General features: G+C 38.9%; 2 protein-coding genes across 3 annotated transcripts; one reads left to right on the top strand and one right to left on the bottom strand.

Annotated features, from left to right (window-relative positions):
- Positions 1-940: 940 nt before the first annotated feature.
- On the top strand, positions 941-16,073 carry LOC133534538 (DDB1- and CUL4-associated factor 7). Of its 2 annotated transcripts, none has more exons than XM_061873704.1 (8): positions 941-1,141; positions 1,391-1,469; positions 1,720-1,822; positions 2,099-2,234; positions 2,495-2,745; positions 6,689-6,814; positions 6,911-7,092; positions 8,228-16,073. In XM_061873704.1, the coding sequence occupies exons 2-8, from the start codon at positions 1,405-1,407 to the stop codon at positions 8,424-8,426; spliced, it is 1,062 nt and encodes a 353-aa protein (XP_061729688.1). In that variant the 5' UTR covers positions 941-1,141; positions 1,391-1,404; the 3' UTR covers positions 8,427-16,073. The 2 variants fall into 2 exon arrangements, with proteins under 2 accessions (XP_061729688.1, XP_061729687.1); XM_061873703.1 differs by having other exon boundaries at positions 944-1,141; positions 1,384-1,469.
- On the bottom strand, positions 15,999-20,422 carry LOC133534537 (ATPase family gene 2 protein homolog A). The gene is made up of 2 exons (XM_061873702.1): positions 19,912-20,422; positions 15,999-18,381 (listed from the first exon to the last, which is right to left on the bottom strand). The coding sequence occupies exons 1-2, from the start codon at positions 20,270-20,272 to the stop codon at positions 16,490-16,492; spliced, it is 2,253 nt and encodes a 750-aa protein (XP_061729686.1). The 5' UTR covers positions 20,273-20,422; the 3' UTR covers positions 15,999-16,489.
- Between the last annotated feature and the right edge of the window lie 150 nt (positions 20,423-20,572).

Here is a 20,572-nt window from a genome sequence, read left to right as displayed (position 1 = left end):
AATGTTCCGATATTTATGATCACCTTGACTGCTTAGATACCATTGACGATCTGTTTGTTACGATATCTTTGTCTCATTGTATGTCACGAATTAATTGAAAAGTCGCTGCTCCCAAATTTACGGCGAATTATATGGTCCGATATTATAGACCTTATCTATCGTAACTAATATATTGAAATTTAATGCTGCTCCGAAATATTTGAGTACCTTGGCCGCTACCATATATCTGATGGCGACTGTACAAACGTAGTTACGCTCTCATTTTGAAACGATTAGCTAGACTGCTCTGAAACCACCAGAGACATGTCAAACGCTTAGCTTACTATTCTATTTCTATGAAAACCACTGACATAAATGTACTAGACAGGGGGCCTACCGCGAAAACCGAAATTCGCAAATTGCGGGGATCTTTCTCTTTTACTCTTATTAAGACGTAATTAGAGTGAGAGAGAAAAATGCCCGCAATTGACGAACTTCGATTTTCCCGGTAGGGGCCCAGGCTATCAAGATATGGAAGGTGGAGGTAAGGAAAGAAATCTCGTCAAAAAACCTTAAATAGGTGGCGCTACAATACCTAGAATACTTGAACAAAAAAATCAAATCATAGACAGCGCACTTCACTCCGTCAATAATGTCACGTCACTTAGTTACTCTAGCGCTACTCTGGAGAGATTTGGAACTATTATTTACAGCTGACAGCTGGACACTTTTGCAATAATTCTATCATAAGAGATTTCTCTCCTCTTAAATCCACACTTCATAATTAGTTAATTACAGACTATCTTTCTGTTGTTTATGATTCGGAGACGCGTGTTTTTTTAATATAGCTACATTTTTAAATGTCAAATACGTCAAAAACAACTCTAAACAGCTACTTCCATTATTTGATGAGATTTTTCTGTGCTGCTGACAAGACATAAGAGTCACTATTTCAAAGACGTAAGGTATGTTTCATAACTTAAGTATTTATGAACAGTGTATAACGTAGAGTAAAATATAACCAAACAATGTGCAATTCGTTCAATCGCGTATGCATTATCGACAGATTTCAGGCAAATGTTTGTTTGTTTTTCATATGGATAAATTGTAAATAATAACTAAAGAGGGTTTCCCGTGACACATACGCCGTACTTAGCAACTGGTAAGTAAACAATTTCCATTACTGTAAACAGTGCTAAACTGTTATAATACATTTTGATTTATAATTTTTTCACCGTATCTTAATCTTAACTCGTAATTTATTTAATTTACAACGCAAGATTCTAACAGAATATATTTATAACATTTAATAATGCAAGTTGCACGCCAATATTCTTGTTAATTAAGAAGCATGAGTGTGGTGCACATTTTTAAAGCCTACAGTTTTAATAATTTCATGTTTAGCATCAAGACATCTATATCAAGATGTCGATGCCACACAGCAGTTCCAGTACGACAAGTTCTAGTACAAAACGCAAGGAAATATACAAGTAAGTGGATCCACATAACCTAGTCAGTTTATTTCTGTTGACCTAGATGTCCTAGATTGAAACCCATTTTACTTTCCAGAAAGTTATCAACTAAAGTAAAAGAAACTAATTTGGAGAAAAAAAATGACAGTATTCAGAGAGATATAATTGTTTCAACCTCAGCTTGAGTCCATTTTCATACAACCCAACTTCATCAAATTAAACCATTAGAGGAGCATTAGATAGCTAAACTTAATATTTATATTTTCAGATACCAAGCACCATGGCCACTTTACTCCATGAACTGGTCGGTACGGCCAGACAAAAGATTCCGCTTAGCCTTAGGCAGCTTTGTGGAAGAATATAATAATAAGGTATGTAATGTTGGGAAAAATGTGATTAACACCCACAGTTAAATAAATATGAAGGACCCCTAAGAAACTACATAGGGGCACATTGGTCGTGATTGTTGTTATTTGGTTTATGCAGAAAATTACTAACTTTTTTTGTTATCAATGCATGCCAATTTCAACCATAAATTAATTTGTGTCTGGTTGTCAATTAACAATGCAATACAGTTTGCCTAAAAACTTCAAATTTGTGTAATACTAGCCAGAACATGTTAAACTAAACCAACTCTACTATTTCAGGTGCAAATCATATCACTAGATGAAGAGACAAGCGAGTTTGGCCCGAAATCCACATTTGACCATCCATACCCCACCACTAAGATCATGTGGATTCCAGACAGCAAGGGGCAATATCCAGACCTTCTGGCTACTAGTGGTAAGGACAATTATTTGCATTTAGAAAGATTTTTGTCCATCTACAACTTAAGTTTTTTAGTATGTTTATCTGTAATATACTTAATGCTACATCATTATGAGACTTGCTATGAGACTTTTTAAAAATGCATTATCTGTTAACAACTTTTAATTCACTAGAAAATAGTCATTGCCAATGAATCCTTTTATGATATGGCAACAAAGTTTTACAATCAATTGACGGTCTGTCATGTAACTTTTAAAATTATGTTATATTTCTAGGTGACTATCTCAGAATATGGCGCGCAGGAGAACCCTACACTCTCTTTGAATGTGTCCTGAATAACAACAAAAACTCTGATTTCTGTGCCCCACTTACCTCTTTTGATTGGAATGAGGTTGATCCAAACCTCATTGGGACAAGCAGCATTGACACCACATGCACTATATGGGGGCTGGAAACGGGACAGGTGCTGGGAAGAGTTAATGAGGTGTCGGGGCATGTGAAGACACAGTTGATAGCTCATGACAAGGTATGTGCAGTGTCCAATACATATTTGAGGTGTTTGATTTATTAGCCTAAGATGACCTTTCTTTTCTTTATTATAGATTTACATAGTATTGATTTATTTTATGAAAATAATGTAATGCCAAACACATTAGTAGCAACAAAATGGACCGGACCGGCAGGACGGAGGCTCCGAAGAAGGCCCAAAAAGAAGTGGATAGACGACATCTACTCCGTCACAGGAAAAGACTGGCTCCAAAAAGCCCAAGACAGGGATGAGTGGAGAAAAAGTGAGGAGGCTTTCACCCAGCAGATGGGATCTGCAGTCAGCCCCAAAACAAAGTTAAAGAAATAAAAAATAAAAATAACAACAATTTGACTGTAGAACAAATAAAGCTTTAATAATAATTAATAATGTAATGCCAAAATAATTTATTTTGTTAATAATAATTATAAAATTTAACCGCAGGGCAGCTTGTGGCGAGCTGTTGGGGAGTAACGATCCCACAGACCCGACTACTCCCGAGAGTCGGTCAGGGTCTCCGTCTCCGGCGTGTCTTCGTCGGTTGGAGTGGACCCCAAGGGGACCCGCAAGACTCTCAGCTCTGGCTTGCCTTCATTGGCCGTCCAGAGAGGAGTCGTTAGAGCTAAATGCTCCAGGGGTGGAAGTGAAAACTTGCATAAGACGCGAGTTGGCACAGTGGCTGTTATCAGCCACTGGGTAGAAAGCGGCGCACACCTCTCGACACCCCTGAGCCGCTCACACCGGTGTTGCTCCTGGTCGTCTTCACGACGGCATTTTCAGGGGCCCATCTAGTTGGCGGCGAGTCACCGCCTGCCTCGATAACTAGTGAAAACATTGTTATGGCAGGTGTCCGGACGTCTTTGCAATAACCCTGTCTCATTGTCCTCCTAAACTTCAATCCATAGACCGTTATACTGTTAACTTTACTACAATAGTCCCAATGCCTGTTGCGACCGGTTCATGGGTGTCTATTGTTGCGCCCGTGAACGGGTTCCAGCAGGCGTTCTACATGACATTAAAGCTCTCCAAGAGGCCTCTACGTGTTGGATCTATATCCCCACGCAAGCCTATCAAAAGACCGGGATTTATAGGCCCGTTAAATCCAAGGAGATTATAAAATGTAATACTCACTGTATTACTCAGCTGGCTGCATAATATATATTACCTCACAGTCTGGGTTCAGTTTCCTAATCTTCGACAAGTCACAAAATATGCCAGCTACTTTTTATTTTACTTGTCCTTGATTGCCGACGACATGTTATCAATCATGCTAAAGGCTGCTGTGGTGGTGGACATGCTTTTACGGTAGGCGAACTATCAGTCAGTAAGTCAGGTTCGATGTGTTTAATTAAACACTGTGATATAATTGACGATAACTTTGGAGATACTGGGTACTATCGATATAGGTCTGTAGTTATCGAGATGTTTTTTCGTCCTTGTTTTTGTATACGGGGCTAACTCTTATGCATTTAAGCATATCGGGATAGACATCAGTCGAAAACATTTCGTTTAACAAAGTTACCAGTATCTCCGAAAGTATCAGCCAGATGAACAATATGATGTGTTTTAGGATTCGGTCAAGATCGGCTGGGGTAAATTTAGGTAACTCAACTGTGGGCACATCTCTGGTTTGTAAGCATTCACATACACAACATATTGTTGCATCGTTAATAGGCAGGTCCACACAGAGCGAGCATACGCGCGAGGCAATTTCCTCGCGCAGAAATCGGCCAGTGTAGACGTGCCTCGGCCTCGGCATATGCTCGCTCTGTGTGGATCCGACTAATAGCTAAAGGCCTATGTACCCCAATATTTAATTTAGTGCTTACACTCAGGAAGTGGGAGTTTAGGTATTCGATTCGGTTAGGTAATTATTGGTTACTGGTTTAGTGTTATTATTCAAAACTATATCTCTTCTACCCTGTGATGCTGATGTTTCCTCTGAAATAAGGTGGATTACGGCTTTCTCTCAGTCGTTTTTCCGTATAATTTTGCCTGGCTACTAAAACTTTTCGTTTTATCAAGTCTGAGTAACATTACCGTCTTCAGGGTATTGTTGCCTAAAATGAGAAAGATCGTTGTAGTTTGCTATACAATTCAATGTCTCGTTGGTCATCCATGGAACATTTGGCTTTTTTTTAATCGAAATTTTCTAATAGGGAAATGGATGTCAATATAATATGTCAAAATATGTAATAATTTACTAAATTTATTATTAACGTCAAAGTTCTTATTTTATTATATATACCTAGCTGGTTACTACATTCTGTTACTGCAATAATCTTTATCTACATAAAATATACGAACGAAAGTTGAATAAACTATTTTTTTTTATACTACGTCGGTGGCAAACAAGCATACGGCCCGCCTGATGGTAAGCAGTCTCCGTAGCCTATGTACGCCTGCAACTACTTATATATTAAAATGAAGTACACAAAATCAGGAATTACATATGACAATATCATTCAAAAATGGCCTCCTCTGGCCTTGACACAGGCCCTCAAACGACGAGGCCAGTCATCAATAGCGGCACGCACGATTGTCATGTCTAATTCCGTCGCTTTCTTAACTATGGCCCGCTTGAGGGAGTCAAGATTTGTGTGGGGCTTAGCACAGGCTTTCCCCTCAATAACCTGCCATATGGCATAATCCAGGGGGTTAAGGTCCGGGCTGGAGGACGGCCAGTCTTCGTGGGCAATAAAGTCAATTTTGTTCCTCCGAAACCAGGCTTGAGTTGTTTTTGCTTTATGTGCAGGAGCTGAGTCCTGTTCAAAGACCCATGGCTGGTTTTGAAATAGGGTGTGGCTTAAGGGCTTCACTATTGGTTCGAGAACGGTTTCCTGGTAAACTTTGGCCCCAGTTTTCACACCTTTTTCACAGAAATGAACCTGTGTTAGCCCTGAGTATGACACACCCAGCCAAATCATCACATAAGAGGGATGATGGCCTCGTTGCACTCTCGGAACAGCCGCAATCGCCTCTTGACTGTTTTTTGCATACAGTCATTCTGGCGGTTACAACATTCTTCAATGGTAAAATTTTTTTCATCTGTAAATAGTATTTTTCGGTGGCCATTTTGTGCGTACCGCTTCAATAGCACGCGACTTCTCTCTAGCCTCATAGTCTTTCACTGCCGGGAACCGACCTGGTGGGCGCTCGTGAACTTTGTTCAGATGCCGGACAACCCGCTGGGCGGGTTGTTTTGTACGCAGCTATAGACCACCGGTTTCTGGGGTAGCGCGCCGTTTTTTGTCTGGCAGTGAATGTGTTTGTCCATTAAGCAAATGACCTTTTCGTCTGCGGTAAGCGTGTAGTCCAAGGTCTTCAATGATAACTTTTTTGAGGGAGCTTCTCTTCACAGACATCTTTATTGCCAACAACTTTTGCTTCCGGACAGGGTTTCTTGCAATTCTCGCCTTCACTGCCTTTATTAGAGCTGGGGTCCGAACGGTGCGTGGGCTTCCAGACCTCTTGCGGTCATCGAAGCTCTGAGTACTATTGTATCTATTAATTGTGCGATAAACAAATTGTTGGTTGATTTTTAGGTTTTCAAGCAACTTCAAAATCAAGCGTTATGTGTGGTATATAATTATAGCTCACACATTCACCACATTATGTCATTTTTTATTTTTTCGGCAGCATTTGTTTTAACGAAAATAAAGAGGTTTCAAATCGAGTAACAGAACTAAGTAACCAACTAGTAGAATTCCAATTGTAATTTTCAATGTCGCAATAAAGCCAATAAAATAAATAAATAGACTTATCATTAATATGTCTTCGTTCAACAAAGGGTTTTCAATCGCGGTGCGAACGTTCCACTGATAACGTAAACAGTGATAATGATGCCTTTATCTGTTTGATTTTTGACAAAAAGGCTGATTTTGAGTAGTACTCTTCGCTTAGTGTAGAACCGGCTAATATAATAAATGCTGTACTGTTTCAGGAAGTATACGACATCGCGTTCAGCCGCGCGGGCGGCGGGCGCGACATGTTCGCGTCGGTAGGCGCCGACGGCTCCGTACGCATGTTCGACCTGCGCCACCTCGAGCACTCCACCATTATATACGAGGTAACGTTCATCAATTTACGCTTTGGGTACAATTTACAAAAAAATAAAAAATAATAAAACTCCAAATACAATCCGCTATTGTTGTCGTTGTCCCAGGACCCACAGCACACGCCGCTGCTGCGGCTGGCGTGGAACAAGCAGGACCCGAACTACCTGGCCACGGTGGCCATGGACGCGTGCGAGGTCATCATCCTGGACGTGCGCGTGCCGTGCACGCCCGTAGCGCGCCTCAACAACCACCGCGCATGCGTCAACGGCATCGCGTGGGCGCCGCACAGGTGTGTATCCACCACACATACGTTTTAAGCACAGACATCTCAAACGCTTCGCTTGACAGACAGATGAAGTGTGCGAAAGGGAAGCCATCACGTATATGAACATCCCATGAGTGCGAGAGAGGCAGACTACATATGAGTAAAACGTGACCATTTTTGAGTTAGAAATCGGCCAAGAGCATATTGCCGTATTTTTTGATGTGAAAAATATAAGAAATTCAGAAAGAAAACTATTAATCAAGTAATTTAGTGAAGATGGTGTCATGTGTGTCGGATTGTAGTGTTTCAGGGCCAAATAAACCAGGAAAATTCTAATTTCACAGGTAATTATGATATTCCTAGCGAAATTTTTTTATGATTTACTGAGTTATTTGAACTTAACAGATTAAACATTAAAGGTACTAAATCCTGGCATAATAAAAATAATTGTACCTTAGCGTTTTTTCTTAAAAATGAAACCGATAATTTGAAAAATTATAACGCCTGAAAAATTGTAATAGCAAGCAAAATATAAAATGAACCACAAATAAAACCACTTAGAAACCACAAATAAAATGACTCGTATTATAATTGAATATGAAGGTACAAAAAAAGGTACAAAAATTTGGCTTTTATATAATTTATCAATAACCACGGGAACATAGCGTAATAAAGTACACCCGCCATTCTGACTGTCAGGATGGCGGGTGACCTGTTTTTTGGTGATAACTTCAAAGTACCGTGAGGTACAATTTTTTTTAAAGGAGGTACAAAATAGTACAAATTAGGTACAAAAATATGGTATGGTTTTCATTTAATTTTATTTAGGTACACCCGCCATTCTGACTCTCACAATTTACGCACACACTTGCATTTCATTTTTGGTCGCACTTTTTAAGTTTGACAGTCGTTCTTGTACATCCTATTTCTATGGTTTTAAGAACGGTAACAGTCATTTTGAGAAGGGATCTCCGCTCGGGGTCGACGTACATATAGGTTTTCGCAACATCCGCGATATTTGCGATATAAAGGAAAAACAAGCAACAATAACATTTGAGAAAATATCTAGGGCTAAGTTTGTCTCTAGCAACAAAGGTAAAATTGGAATGCAAAGCAACAAGAATGTCCCAAACCTGAGTAACTTCAAATTTTGTTGTAGCTCATGCCACATCTGCACGGCGGGCGACGACCACCAGGCGCTGATCTGGGACATCCAGCAGATGCCGCGCGCCATCGAGGACCCCATCCTGGCCTACACGGCGGCCGAGGGCGAGGTCAACCAGATCCAGTGGGGCGCCACGCAGCCTGACTGGATCGCCATCTGCTACAACCGCCACGCCGAGATACTCCGCGTCTAGATACTCCGCCCCTACGTCGCCAATGGTTTCGAGCAAAATGGAAAAACACGTCTAACGATAACATTTCAGTAGCGTTGCTGAATTTGACGCTAGTTCTGATAGTGTTTTGGGTCATAATACATCATTCGTTGTGTGCGCCACTGAAGCTGTGTAGCGGCAATAGACCATGTAAGTTCACTTTTAGTTCTACCACCACGTACTTCGATAACGCCTAGCTCCTCGCTTACCTTGTAAGCATCTTTATCCCTTCTTTTGACAAAAAGGCCAGCAGAATTTGCGACGATTTGGATTTGTGGTATATGATAGTAAGGCTCAGGACGTGTTTTATGTAAATGCATTCAAGAGCAGCGGTAATTACTTTGTACACTATTGTCTTGCAAAATGTACGTAATCTGATTGCTCTTAACACATTCAGGGCCAGCGACTCAGCTTATGGGTCATGGTCAAATAGTTTCGCACGGCCAGTGACTCGCATGTGAGTCCTAAACATAAACGAAACGTAATTTGACGTAACAACGTAAGTATCATATAAGCAAACAACCATTTTTATGAGGTATATTAGGAAAAAAATTATAAACACGTTTTTTTTAAAGCAAAATAGGGTCTGAAAAATCCATATTTCAAAGATACCAGAAAAATATATACGTATATTTCAGAAGTTATTGACATGGCTATTGGTCGCCGTGGCCTGGCGCTACTTGTAAAAACTAAAAATATTTCAGGCTAAAATAAATTTTTGGCTAGTTTTTCAAGCTTATTTCATGTTAAAGCTTTTGTTTGATACTGTACCATTTTACAACCGATTATTGTTTGGATGATGGCAAGCAACATTTATCAAATCGTAGAATAATAATATTTTGTTTTGTATGAGGGGTAAACCGGGTAAGGTAAACCGGGAGGAAATTCTCGCACTCTACTTTTATGTCATAATATTTGGAGATCTGCACCGCCGCATATAACACTAGGCCCTACTCATAGTGTTGTGTTCCTGCTGGTGAGTAAGGTTGCCAGAGCTCAACGAGGGTGTGGAGTGTTAGGGTCGGCAACGCGCATGTAACTCCTCTGGAGTTGCAGGTGTACATAAACTACGGAGACTGCTTACCATCAGGCGGGCCGTATGCTTGTTTGCCACCGACTTATTATTAAAAAAATGTATTAAGTAATAAAATCAAAAAAAAACATTTATATGAGACAACACTGTTACAGAGGGTCCATATGTTACAAAAAAAAACTAAATCTATAACCTAAGCCTATACTTTAAAATAAATGGCCTCTTTAGCCCCCTCCCTCCCTGCCCGCCTCTCCGATTAAGTTGTACATGCAGATCAGTGAACCGGGCAAGGACGGCAGAGTCCAGCCTATCTGCTATCATCTTTAGGATCCCGTTTCCGCTCGCCAACATTCGCCGTACATTGGACGCCAATTTTTTCCGCATTGCATAAAAATCATCAACCGCTGCGTCAACGAATATTCCCGAAGCGCTACAAAAGCAGGGGAGCCGAAACAGGGCCCTAAAGACATTATTATATTGCACTCTCAATGCGTTATACGCTCTCTGACTAAAGTGTACCCATAAACCACTTGTATAAAGTGTATATATATAGTAGGTATTTTACATATATGCAAATTACCTACAGTACTAAAGTAAAAATGATATTAAGATTCTTTTTTTTTTTCGTTTCAATATAAAACAAGGTAGTTGAAACAGTCACCATCCATCTTGGTGGTTTCTGTTTCTACGGTAGATTAGTAAGTAAGTACTATAATACATTTTAAGTGCTCTACTGTTACTATTTTAATGACGTTTACCGAAACAAAGATAATGACCGACCAGTTGTAAGCTTATAGGACGCATTTGGACAATAAACAATGAACAATGAATGCATCTGCAATGAATGGTATTATCTTTCATATCATATTTTTCACAAGAGTTCAAGGAGTGATTCATTGCATCCATAATTAATATGTAGTTCCCATATTACTCCAAAATACATCTCTAATAGGAGTATTAGAGTCAGACCAAGATAAGTTGGCAACGATTCTATTAGCCCAGCCTGTGCAAGTGTTAAATAAACGTCATAATTTCATAGAAGTTTGACGTTTAAAATAACACAGATAAAAAAGATATCTTAATTCAAAACGCAAAACTCTCTTGCGCACGGTTGCTTAGATAAAATAATAAATTGCTTAGTCCAATAAATATGTCTACGTAATTTTTTAAAGGAGAATAAAAATTATTTAGTTTTATCTTTACACATTTTTAAAGCGAATGGTAGTGATTAGAGTTAATATTAATTATAAAAAAAAACGTCTTAGCAAGAGACACAGCATGCTCTTAAAAAACGGTTTTATCTTGAGTAACTCTTCCTCAAACCAAAAATATTACCCAATTCCAAAGAAGAAGAACCAAAATTTTCCTTTAAGACTTTTAAGTTTTTAGGCAAGAGCGATTAATTCTTGGTTTAATGTTTTCAATATACAGTCAAGAGCTAAGCTATTTTAAATAACCGGCCAAGAGCATGTCGGGCCACGCTCAGTGTAGGGTTCCGTAGTTACTCTTCCGTCACAATAAGCTAAACTGGAGCTTAAAGTATAGTAAATTGTTAACCAAGGGATGAAACGGTACCTTTCACCCGAGTTAAACAAAAAGGCAAATTTGCATAATCAGTACCTAATTAAAGTAAGTCTTTTTACTATGAAGGGAAAACTTTTTGCGATAACTCAAAAACAGCGAAACTGATCATGACCGCTATAGTTTTCATTTAATGTCTTTCTTAAGCTCTACTTCCACGATTTTTTTCATATTTTTTGGACCTATGGTTCAAAAGTTAGAGGGGGGGGGGGACACATTTTTTATTATGATTATCTCCGAATATATTCACTTTATCAAAAAATGTTTCTTGAAAACCCCTATTAGTTTTGAAAGACCTTTCCAACGATACCCCGCACTCTAGGGTTGAAGCGAAAAAAAAAATCACCCCCACTTTACGTGTAGGGGAGGTACCCTAAAAAAAATTAAATTTTTAGATTTCATTGTACGACTTTGTCGGCTTTATTGATTTATATATCCATGCCAAATTTCAGCTTTCTAGCACTAACGACCACGGAGCAACGACAGACAGACAGACAGACAGACGGACATGGCGAAACTATAAGGGTTCCGTTTTATGCCATTTGGCTACGGAACCCTAAAAAGAAGCACCAAAACTTTGGTTTGAAACTTTTAAGTTTTTATACAAGATACATTAATTGTTGGTTTGATGTTTGCAACCTACAGTCAAGAGCCAAATCTATTTCAATGAAGAAGCACCAAAATTTTGCTTTGAGACTTAAGTTTTTACGCACGAGCGATTAATTCTTGGTTTGATGTTGTCAATATACAGTCAAGAGCCAAAGCTATTTTAAAGAAAAAGCACCAAAATTTTGGTTTGAGACTTTTACATAAAATAGTATCAATATATTTGACGAAGAGGACAAAAGCGCTGGTGGCCTAGCGGTAAGAGCGTATGACTTGCAATCCGGAGGTCGCGGGTTCAAACCCTCTTACCAATCGCGGGTTCGTACCAATGAGTTTTTCGGAACTTATGTACGAACATTTGATATTCACCAGTCGCTTTACCATGAAGGAAAACATCGTGAGGTAACCGTGCTAATCCCAATAAGGCCAGGTTTAACCCTCTGGGTTGAAAGGTCAGATGACAGTCGCTTTCGCAAAAACTAGTGCCTACGCCAATTCTCGGGATTAGTTTCCAAGCGGACCCCAGGCTCCCATGAGCCGTGGCAAAATGCCGGGACAACGCGAGGAAGAAGAAGAAGATGAAGAGGATTATTGAAAACAAAGATTTCAACGAATGACGGAAATCATGTTGGTTTAAGAAAATTAATTCTTTATTCAAGACATACTAAACTTGGCGCTAAAAGATTTCAGCTCTAGATATAAATAATATCATATTTCACATTGAGTAACGTACTCTTGAACCAATACTTTTTCATTGTTTTTATGGAGAAATATAATTCTCAATTCAATTATGAGTATCTAACCCCAAGAAACAAAGTTTCTTGGCACAAGTTCTTTAAGTATTGCACTAAGACACTTAAGCTAGACTTTCGTGGCTAGCGGCCGATGCGACAGCCGCGTGCGGCCGACCCTCGCAACAGTCGCGCGCGGCCGACGCGCGCGGCCGATGCAGAGCTCCAGACTTTCATGGGTTGCGGCCGATGCGTCAGTCGCGCGCGGCCACTGGCATTGGTGTGTGTCCGTCCAGTGCAGTTTTGTGAGATCTTCAATGGCTTCTAAAAAATATATTTTGCTAGCGATGCTAGAAGAAGAAGAGGATGACGATTTGTTATTGTTACATTATTTCAAGCAAAGAAGTCAAATTGATCCAATTTTCAGGAACAGAAATGATGAAGGATTTTATCGTATTTTGATAGAGAGACACTTAAAATCTGATGAAGAGAAATTCAGGAAGTTTTGTCGATTCAATAAAATGCAATTTAATTTTGTTGTGTCTTTAATAGATGACGAAATCAAACCAAAAACATAAAAAAAAAAACAATCTGTCCCGAAGATAAGTTATAATCCTTTGAAGAAAGGTCGTATAAAAAAGTGTGCTGCGCTACCAAATTGATAAGAATTTCTTCTTCTTGCAAAGAAAGATGCAATGTTCGCCATTTTTGTCACGCGTCACACACAGACCAACCGAACACGCCCGCGCGCGGCTTGCGACTGTCGCTACTGACGCGAGCCGCGCGCGACTCGAGCCGCTACCCTCGAAAGTGGCGCCATTAGTTTCATACTGATTATTACTGACGCGCGGCAGATACGACTGCCGCGAGCGTCAGCCGCGCGGGCCGCTAGCCCCGCTAGCCACGAAAGTCTAGCTTTAGGTTCAATATAAAAAATACAATACTTAAAACAAAAAAAAAACGCTCTTGGTGAGAATAATGAGCTTTTTAAAAAAAAACTTTTTATAGCTCGGATAGAGAATTTAATTTTTTGGCTTAAATAATAAACTTTGAAATATTTTATATCTTGACGCAAGAATGTTATTGTTTCCTTATATAGGAAACACAAAATGTCTTGACACAAGAGTATTTACTTGGCTGGAGAACTATTTTTTTTCTGTGAACACTTGCACTGTTTGGGAAGCCGAAATCGTTGCCAACTTATCTGGGTCTGGCTCTAGAAATGTATTTTGGAGTAATATGGGAAATATTATTTAGTCACGATTTATTCGTTGGCGACTTTATACTTCTCCTGTGATGTTTAGTGATTTCGTATTCATACCTTGGCTATGGATTACCGGAATTTGAACTCGTCTAACCTGACCAACTGGACCCCGAACCTGCTTCACCCGAACAACCTTCTTGAACGAATTTCTACGAAATTATGACGTTTACTTAACACTTGCACAGGCTGGGCTATCAAATCGCTGCCAACTTAGCTTGGTCTGACTCAAAAAGCTTGTATAAATTAAAAAATGTTCACTCCTAAAAAACTGCAATTATTATTTTTTTGGCAAAGAAGTGGTTAGTAAACATGGTGCATAATGTTGTTCAACAGTGGCTTCATAAGGGCGATTTATTTACCGTGCACACCAGGCTCGAGACCCGTAAGCTGAGTCATACGTTTTAGCTAAAATAGTACATTACGATACAAGTGCGAAAAATAAGAAAATTCGAAACGAGTGGCGATAAATTAAAACACGACCGAAGGGAGTGTTTTAAATCGACAAGAGTTGCGAATTACCTATTCGCACATGTATCGTACAACGTTTTACAGTACATATGGCCCTTTAAATGTTCGACACAGTAACGTAATATGCTAATTTTCGCACTAGTGCGGTAAAATAGCACCATATGTACTGTAAACGGTTTTTATCGTGGCTCGGCGTATTGAGTACGCCCATGGCACTCGTGGCCATTAATGGGTTAACTGTACATATTATTGCTCACATATGTAGGCAAGCTCATTTATTTATAGTGCAATATTGTAAATACCAGCGTTCCTGTTTCTGAGGTTTATCATAATCATGTCTGCTTACTTCCTTGTTGTATATTAAACATGATGATTGTATTTTTTAATATCATTAGCGGGACGACAAAATTGTTTTGTTTATTTGTAAATATTACGGATGTAATGCTATTTATACTTCCATTACTTCCATAAAAAGGGAAAGGAAGCCCAACAGCGAGATGTATAATGAGCGTGTACTAGTGTGAAGTCGTCACAAGATCCAAACAACCTAGATGTAAGTAGTAGCTGTAAAATTGACCGAATTTTTTACTAATGTATTTATTTTTACGTAATCTCAGACAAAGCTGATGGCCACCGTGAATCCGTTAACGCGTAACTAAAATTGCATTGTTTTTTATTATTGCGATACTTGCGATAGTGAAAAGTTAGGAACAAAAACCCGACCAAGAGCGTGTCGGGTCACGCTCAGTGTAGGGTTCCGTATTTGCCCGTCCGTTACAACACCCCATCATGTGAACCGCATGACGTTAGGTCTTTCAATAATCTCCCTCGTATAGTGATGGACTGGTCTAATTAACTGTTCCCTACACTGAGCGTGGCCGTTTTTTTTTTATAACCTGGTAACTTCCAGAATCCAAACTTAAGAATTCATATAACTATATCACCATGGCATTAAGTATCGTAGCAATACAAAAAATGCAATTTTATTTACGCGTTAACGGATTAACTGCCTAGCTCTGATTTCAGAAATGAGCGAAGCGTGAGATGGTTTGTTTATCCTCCTGCGGTGTCCTCTGATAGACACTTCCTCGTAAAAACCAGTTTAATAATCTTTCAAATCTTAAAGGTGAAAACTGTATGGTCTGAAGCCTATAGACAAGACTTTCTAACACTTATATAGACTGTAGATGTTTGATATATAAGGTGATACATATAATAATTCGGTCTGAATCATGGAAATGACAGTATGCATTTAAATTTAATTTAAATAAGGTCCCTGCCCTGAACCAAATTAATTCCAAAATTGTAAGATTGTTGTGTCAGTGTGTGTCTACAGATAGTTTTCTAGACATCGTATCTCCTTCAAAAAACGGAATATTTGGAATATGTGTGAGGTAACAGACTCCTGTAGGCGTAGCGCAGTGGTGCCGCAATAATATCTCGTCCGAGAGATAGACTACCTGTCCTTTTCTAACTGTATTAATTAGAGAGGGACGGGTGTGTCGCGGACGAGACATTTTCGCGGCGTTCCTGCGCTAAGCATAGTGACTAACCTTGTGTTCCAGGTGTTTTATAGAGTTTTTAAAAAGTTGATATAACCTTCCATAATAATGGAACAAAAGTGACTGTTTATAAATAGCGATTTTTATTTACTGAGTCGTAATTATCGCTATATGTAAAACACTTTTGTGAAGGGTTTTTGAAATGTGATTATTTTTATAAAGGTCGCCTGTGATGATGTACGCCTGCAACAATACTTATTAAAATGCAGTGGAGTTTACATATTATCACACGCAATCTATCTCTAGCTGGGTATTAGTAAATTATTGACTTTATGCACTAAAGTGAGTAAGTTAATAATAAACAGAACAGAATTATTGTATTATTTATATTCAAATAGTTTAAGATTTCTTACATATTAAATAAATTATTTGATAGTACCTAAATAGATTTTTTGTACTTACTTACACCAAATTATTTCACATTTTAAACAATTACAAATATCATATTCGTTCAAAATAATGTAACGTATTAATAATTCATTGCAAACAATAGTTATATTAACATCACTTATAATTATTATATTGAGTTTTATGGACAATACATACTTGCTCCAAAACCCCAGCACGAGTGCGCCGCGACAGTATCTCACACGCAAGATAAACAAGCCATTTTTTTTATACTACGTCGGTGGCAAACAAGCATACGGCCCGCCTGATGGTAAGCAGTCTCAGTGGTATTTCGTTCTAATTAATATAATATAGTTACAATGGGACGGAAGTCTAGATAGACGCGTGAAATATTTTCGTTCGTACAAGTGCTCGGGGTGCAGTATAGGCAACTAAAGAACACCAGGAACTAATTATCCAGACTTTTGCCCCAAGGCAAACTCTTCATAGACCTTCAATAATGTTTCTGGCGTTCTAGGCTTGAAGTCCTTCAAAACGTTCTCGAAATGCTCCATAGTGACTGCAGGACAATCCAAGTCTTTCTCCAGAGCTTTCAAGGCTGCCTCGTGGCACAAAGCTTGGAGCTCGGCCCCAGAAAAACCTTCAGTTCTAACTGCTAAGCTATGAGTATTTACTTCCATAGTACTCATTTTCTCAATCTTTAACTCTATAATTTGTAATCTTGTTTCAAAATCTGGTAAAGGAACATAGATTAATCTGTCTAATCGTCCTGGTCGAAGTAAGGCTCGATCCATCCTGTCAGGGCGATTTGTAGCAGCTAATATTGTCACGGAATTCAAAGGAACCACCCCATCTAATTCTGTCAGCAATTGAGCTAGTACTCTCTCATGCACACCCTCTCCTGCTCCTCTTTCGCCACCTATGGCGTCCATTTCATCAAAAAATATAATCGATGGAGCGACTTGCCGCGCTTTTGTAAACAAATCCCGTACGGCTTTTTCCGATTCTCCAACCCACTTAGAAAATAACTCCGGGCCTTTTATAGACAGGAAATTAAGTCCACTTTCGGTTGCTAGCGCTTTTGCGATCATTGTTTTAGAGCAACCAGGAGGGCCATAAAGGAGCACTCCACCTGGTGGCCTAATCCCCAAACGAAGGAAACTCTCGGCATGCTTGAGTGGCCATTCAACAGCTTGTCGTAACTTAAGTTTCAAGTCATCTTGACCTCCTATATCAGTCCACCTTACATTTGGCACTTCAATCAATAATTCTCTCATGGCACTAGGTCTAACTATAGTGAGTGCCGCTACTAAATCAGCCTTCTCAATAGCTTCATCAGACCTTTTTATACACTTTAGAGATGCTTGTGTACAGAGGTTTACTATGTCAGCTGCCACATACCCATGAGCCAAGTCTGAAATGGACTCAATATCATGTGTAGATACCTTATTAGGTAAATTTACAAGCATACTCCTTAAAATATCTTTTCTTCTTGCCCTGTCTGGAACTGGTATTTCTATTTCTTTATCCAGTCTACCAAACCTTCTTAACATAGGGTCAATTGCGTCAGGTTTTCTAGTAGTAGCTAATATGAAAACTCTGTAATTTTCCTCATGCAAGCTATCTAAGAGTGCTACAAATGCAGAAGTAATTCTTCTCTCCTGTTCAGTGCTACTTGAAGTTCGCTTTGGACAAATAGTTTCAAGTTCATCAACAAAAACAACACTTGGTTCATTTTGTATTGCTTTGTCAAACAAAGATCTCATAGTACCTTCAGTTTCACCAAAATATTTACTAAATATGGCTAGTCCATTGATTTCTATATGAAAACAATTCATTGTATCTATTAGATATTTACACAAGGCTGTCTTACCTACACCAGAGTGCCCATAGAGCAAGAGACCTCTGGTTGGCTGAAAATTAGAAGCAAACCCTTCAGTGTTGAAGGATATCTGTATAAATGTTTGTATTTCTTCCAGTATATCACAAACACCTCCTAATGCTCCCGGTTTTTTCTTAACTTTCTTTACAATTTCCTTTTCCATATACCAAACAGTGCTATCTTTGAGAACAAACCAATTTGTATTATGCTTATCATTTTGTTCATTACATGTTATACTTAATACCTCTATTTGCAACTTCTTACCAAAGTAGTAGTACACTAAAATGGTACCAACACTGATAAAGTGGTTGTAAAAATGGTGTTTCAATATGTCACAAATATCAGTGTCTGTCTTGTGGTTTTTTATCCTAACTGTTACATGGCCAGCAATGGGGAGCTGGCCTTCAAGTACTGACACTGTAACATCCTTTATGCTGTCCTTGCACCAAGCTCCCGAAAGATCTGGAAAAGTATTAATAGCTATAGCCAACTATCAGATATATAGTCAGATAAAATTTGTAATAATATTGTGATATTTTTATTTTATTTTATTTATTCCTTTTAGGGATAACAAACAACTATACAATATAATGTTACATTTAGTATTACAATTAAAATTAACGTAATGCATAGCCAACGACATTATCCACAAATTACAACAAAAATATGCAATGGTTGGCACAAAAAAGAACAGTTAATTATTTGATGTAGGTGCTTATTTAAACAGGGGAAAAAGGTATCCTATGTTAATTACGTCATGCCTTATATAACAAACTGGTAACGAAAAGAAATGAAGTGTTTGCTGGGATAAGTATGTGCATTAGTGGAACATTCTTGCCAAATTCAGATGCAGATTCAATCTTAAGCTTATTTGCTGTTTAAAAAATAAAAATAACCATATTTCTATTAAGGGTTTTTAAAGGAATCTAAGACAGCACGTCTAAAGGTAGTATAGCCTCGGGTAGGTGACATATATCTAAGTGGGTAAAGTGTTGGTTATACGTAGTAAGGAGCCTGCGAAGAGGCGCGCGCGCACCAGCGTTGGTGCGGCACGGGGCCACCGCGAACAGCCGATACGCGCGCGTCTCGGCGGTTAACAGTTCTGGGCACTATATAACATATTTTATTGACAAGCAATTGATATGATCAAAACATTCTAAAACTCTCTTACTTTAACAAGTATCCATGGATATGATTATGGTTGTGAGTTAAGGATGTTTTTTATGTATGTTTGTAAGTATATACTGCGCAATAAGTTAATAACCATATTTTAGGTAGAAATTTAGAAATAAATATTTTTATATAAAAAAACCAAGCGAAGCGGTGGTGGCCGAGTGGATATGACGTCCAACTTTCAATCAGGAGGTCGCGGGTTCAAATCCTGGCTCATACCAATGAGTTTTTTGGAACTTATGTACAAAATATCATTTGATATTTACCACTAGCTTTTCGCTGAAGGAAAACATCGTGAGGAAACCTGCATAAATCTGGGAAGAAATTCAAAGGTGTATGTGAAGTGCCCAATCCGCATTGGGCTAGCGTGGGGACTATAGCCCGAGCCCTCTCGCACATGAGAGGAGGCCTGTGCCCAGCAGTGGGACGTATATAGGCTGAATTATTATTATTATTATTTTTTTAAATCAATTAACACATTAATGTAACTAGGGTAATGATGATGTAAATGATGTTATGTAAGTACCACAAAACTTAATGAATATATATTACACAAACTAGGGTAACTCGTAATTAACCATACTTTGTATCAGATCTTTCGGCCCAGTTGAAAATGTTGCAGTGAGCTCAATTTAGACCCCCTATTTGATTGGGCTAAATCATTCATTCAAAGTTGAAAAAAATAACAATTTGATTTGAACCCTAGTTGAGCAAGTCGAATAAATCAGTCTGTAGCTATTAAAGCATCTATTAATAAAAAATTATGAATAAAGGATATTTTTATTTAGAATACTGTTACTAATAGAATACTCCACTTACCAGCAGCGGGCAGAATAACAGCAGCTGGTGCCGAAGCTTTAGACGGCCACATACGCTTTACTAATTTTGGCGCTCCCTGCCTGCTCAACTCTAAAGGCCCTCCAATCACAGCACCTATAAGAGACCCAGCAGACGGATGTATGAACACAGCGTCCTTAGGCGCACCCTCCGGCGGTGAGCCGGCTCGCTCCAGCCAAGTGAAGAGCTTCCCATCTTCCACATAAGGACACTTCACTTGGTTTTTCTCGCATTTAGATTCCACGTGAGTATTCTTATCGTTGGAGGTTATACTTCTTCCACAGTGCTCGCACTCCACCCATAATGATTTCTTAGCATGCTGACTACTACTTTTAGGAGGCATAATAGGCTCTTTATTGATAGTAATGTTTAATAATACAACTTTATGTTATGTAAAATCAGATTACAAAATATAACTATACAAAAATAGATGCGACGCCGACGCGAGGTGTCAAATTTAATAAATAAAACCATTGACATATATCTAAGGACGGACCTTAGGGGCACTAGGAATGGTGCTAGTTCAGTGGTGCCACTACTGCCACTCACGAATTTGAACCAATCGTGCAGTCTAACGCAACTAGTTGCGACCAATCACGCGCGTGATGCGAACTCATCAACCAATTGCGTTGTGGCGTTGAAC

This window comes from Cydia pomonella, chromosome 2 (assembly GCF_033807575.1).
Source record: "Cydia pomonella isolate Wapato2018A chromosome 2, ilCydPomo1, whole genome shotgun sequence".
NCBI lineage: Eukaryota > Metazoa > Arthropoda > Insecta > Lepidoptera > Tortricidae > Cydia > Cydia pomonella.
Note: the sequence above shows the minus strand (reverse complement) of the source record. Positions and strands in the feature narration are given on the sequence as shown.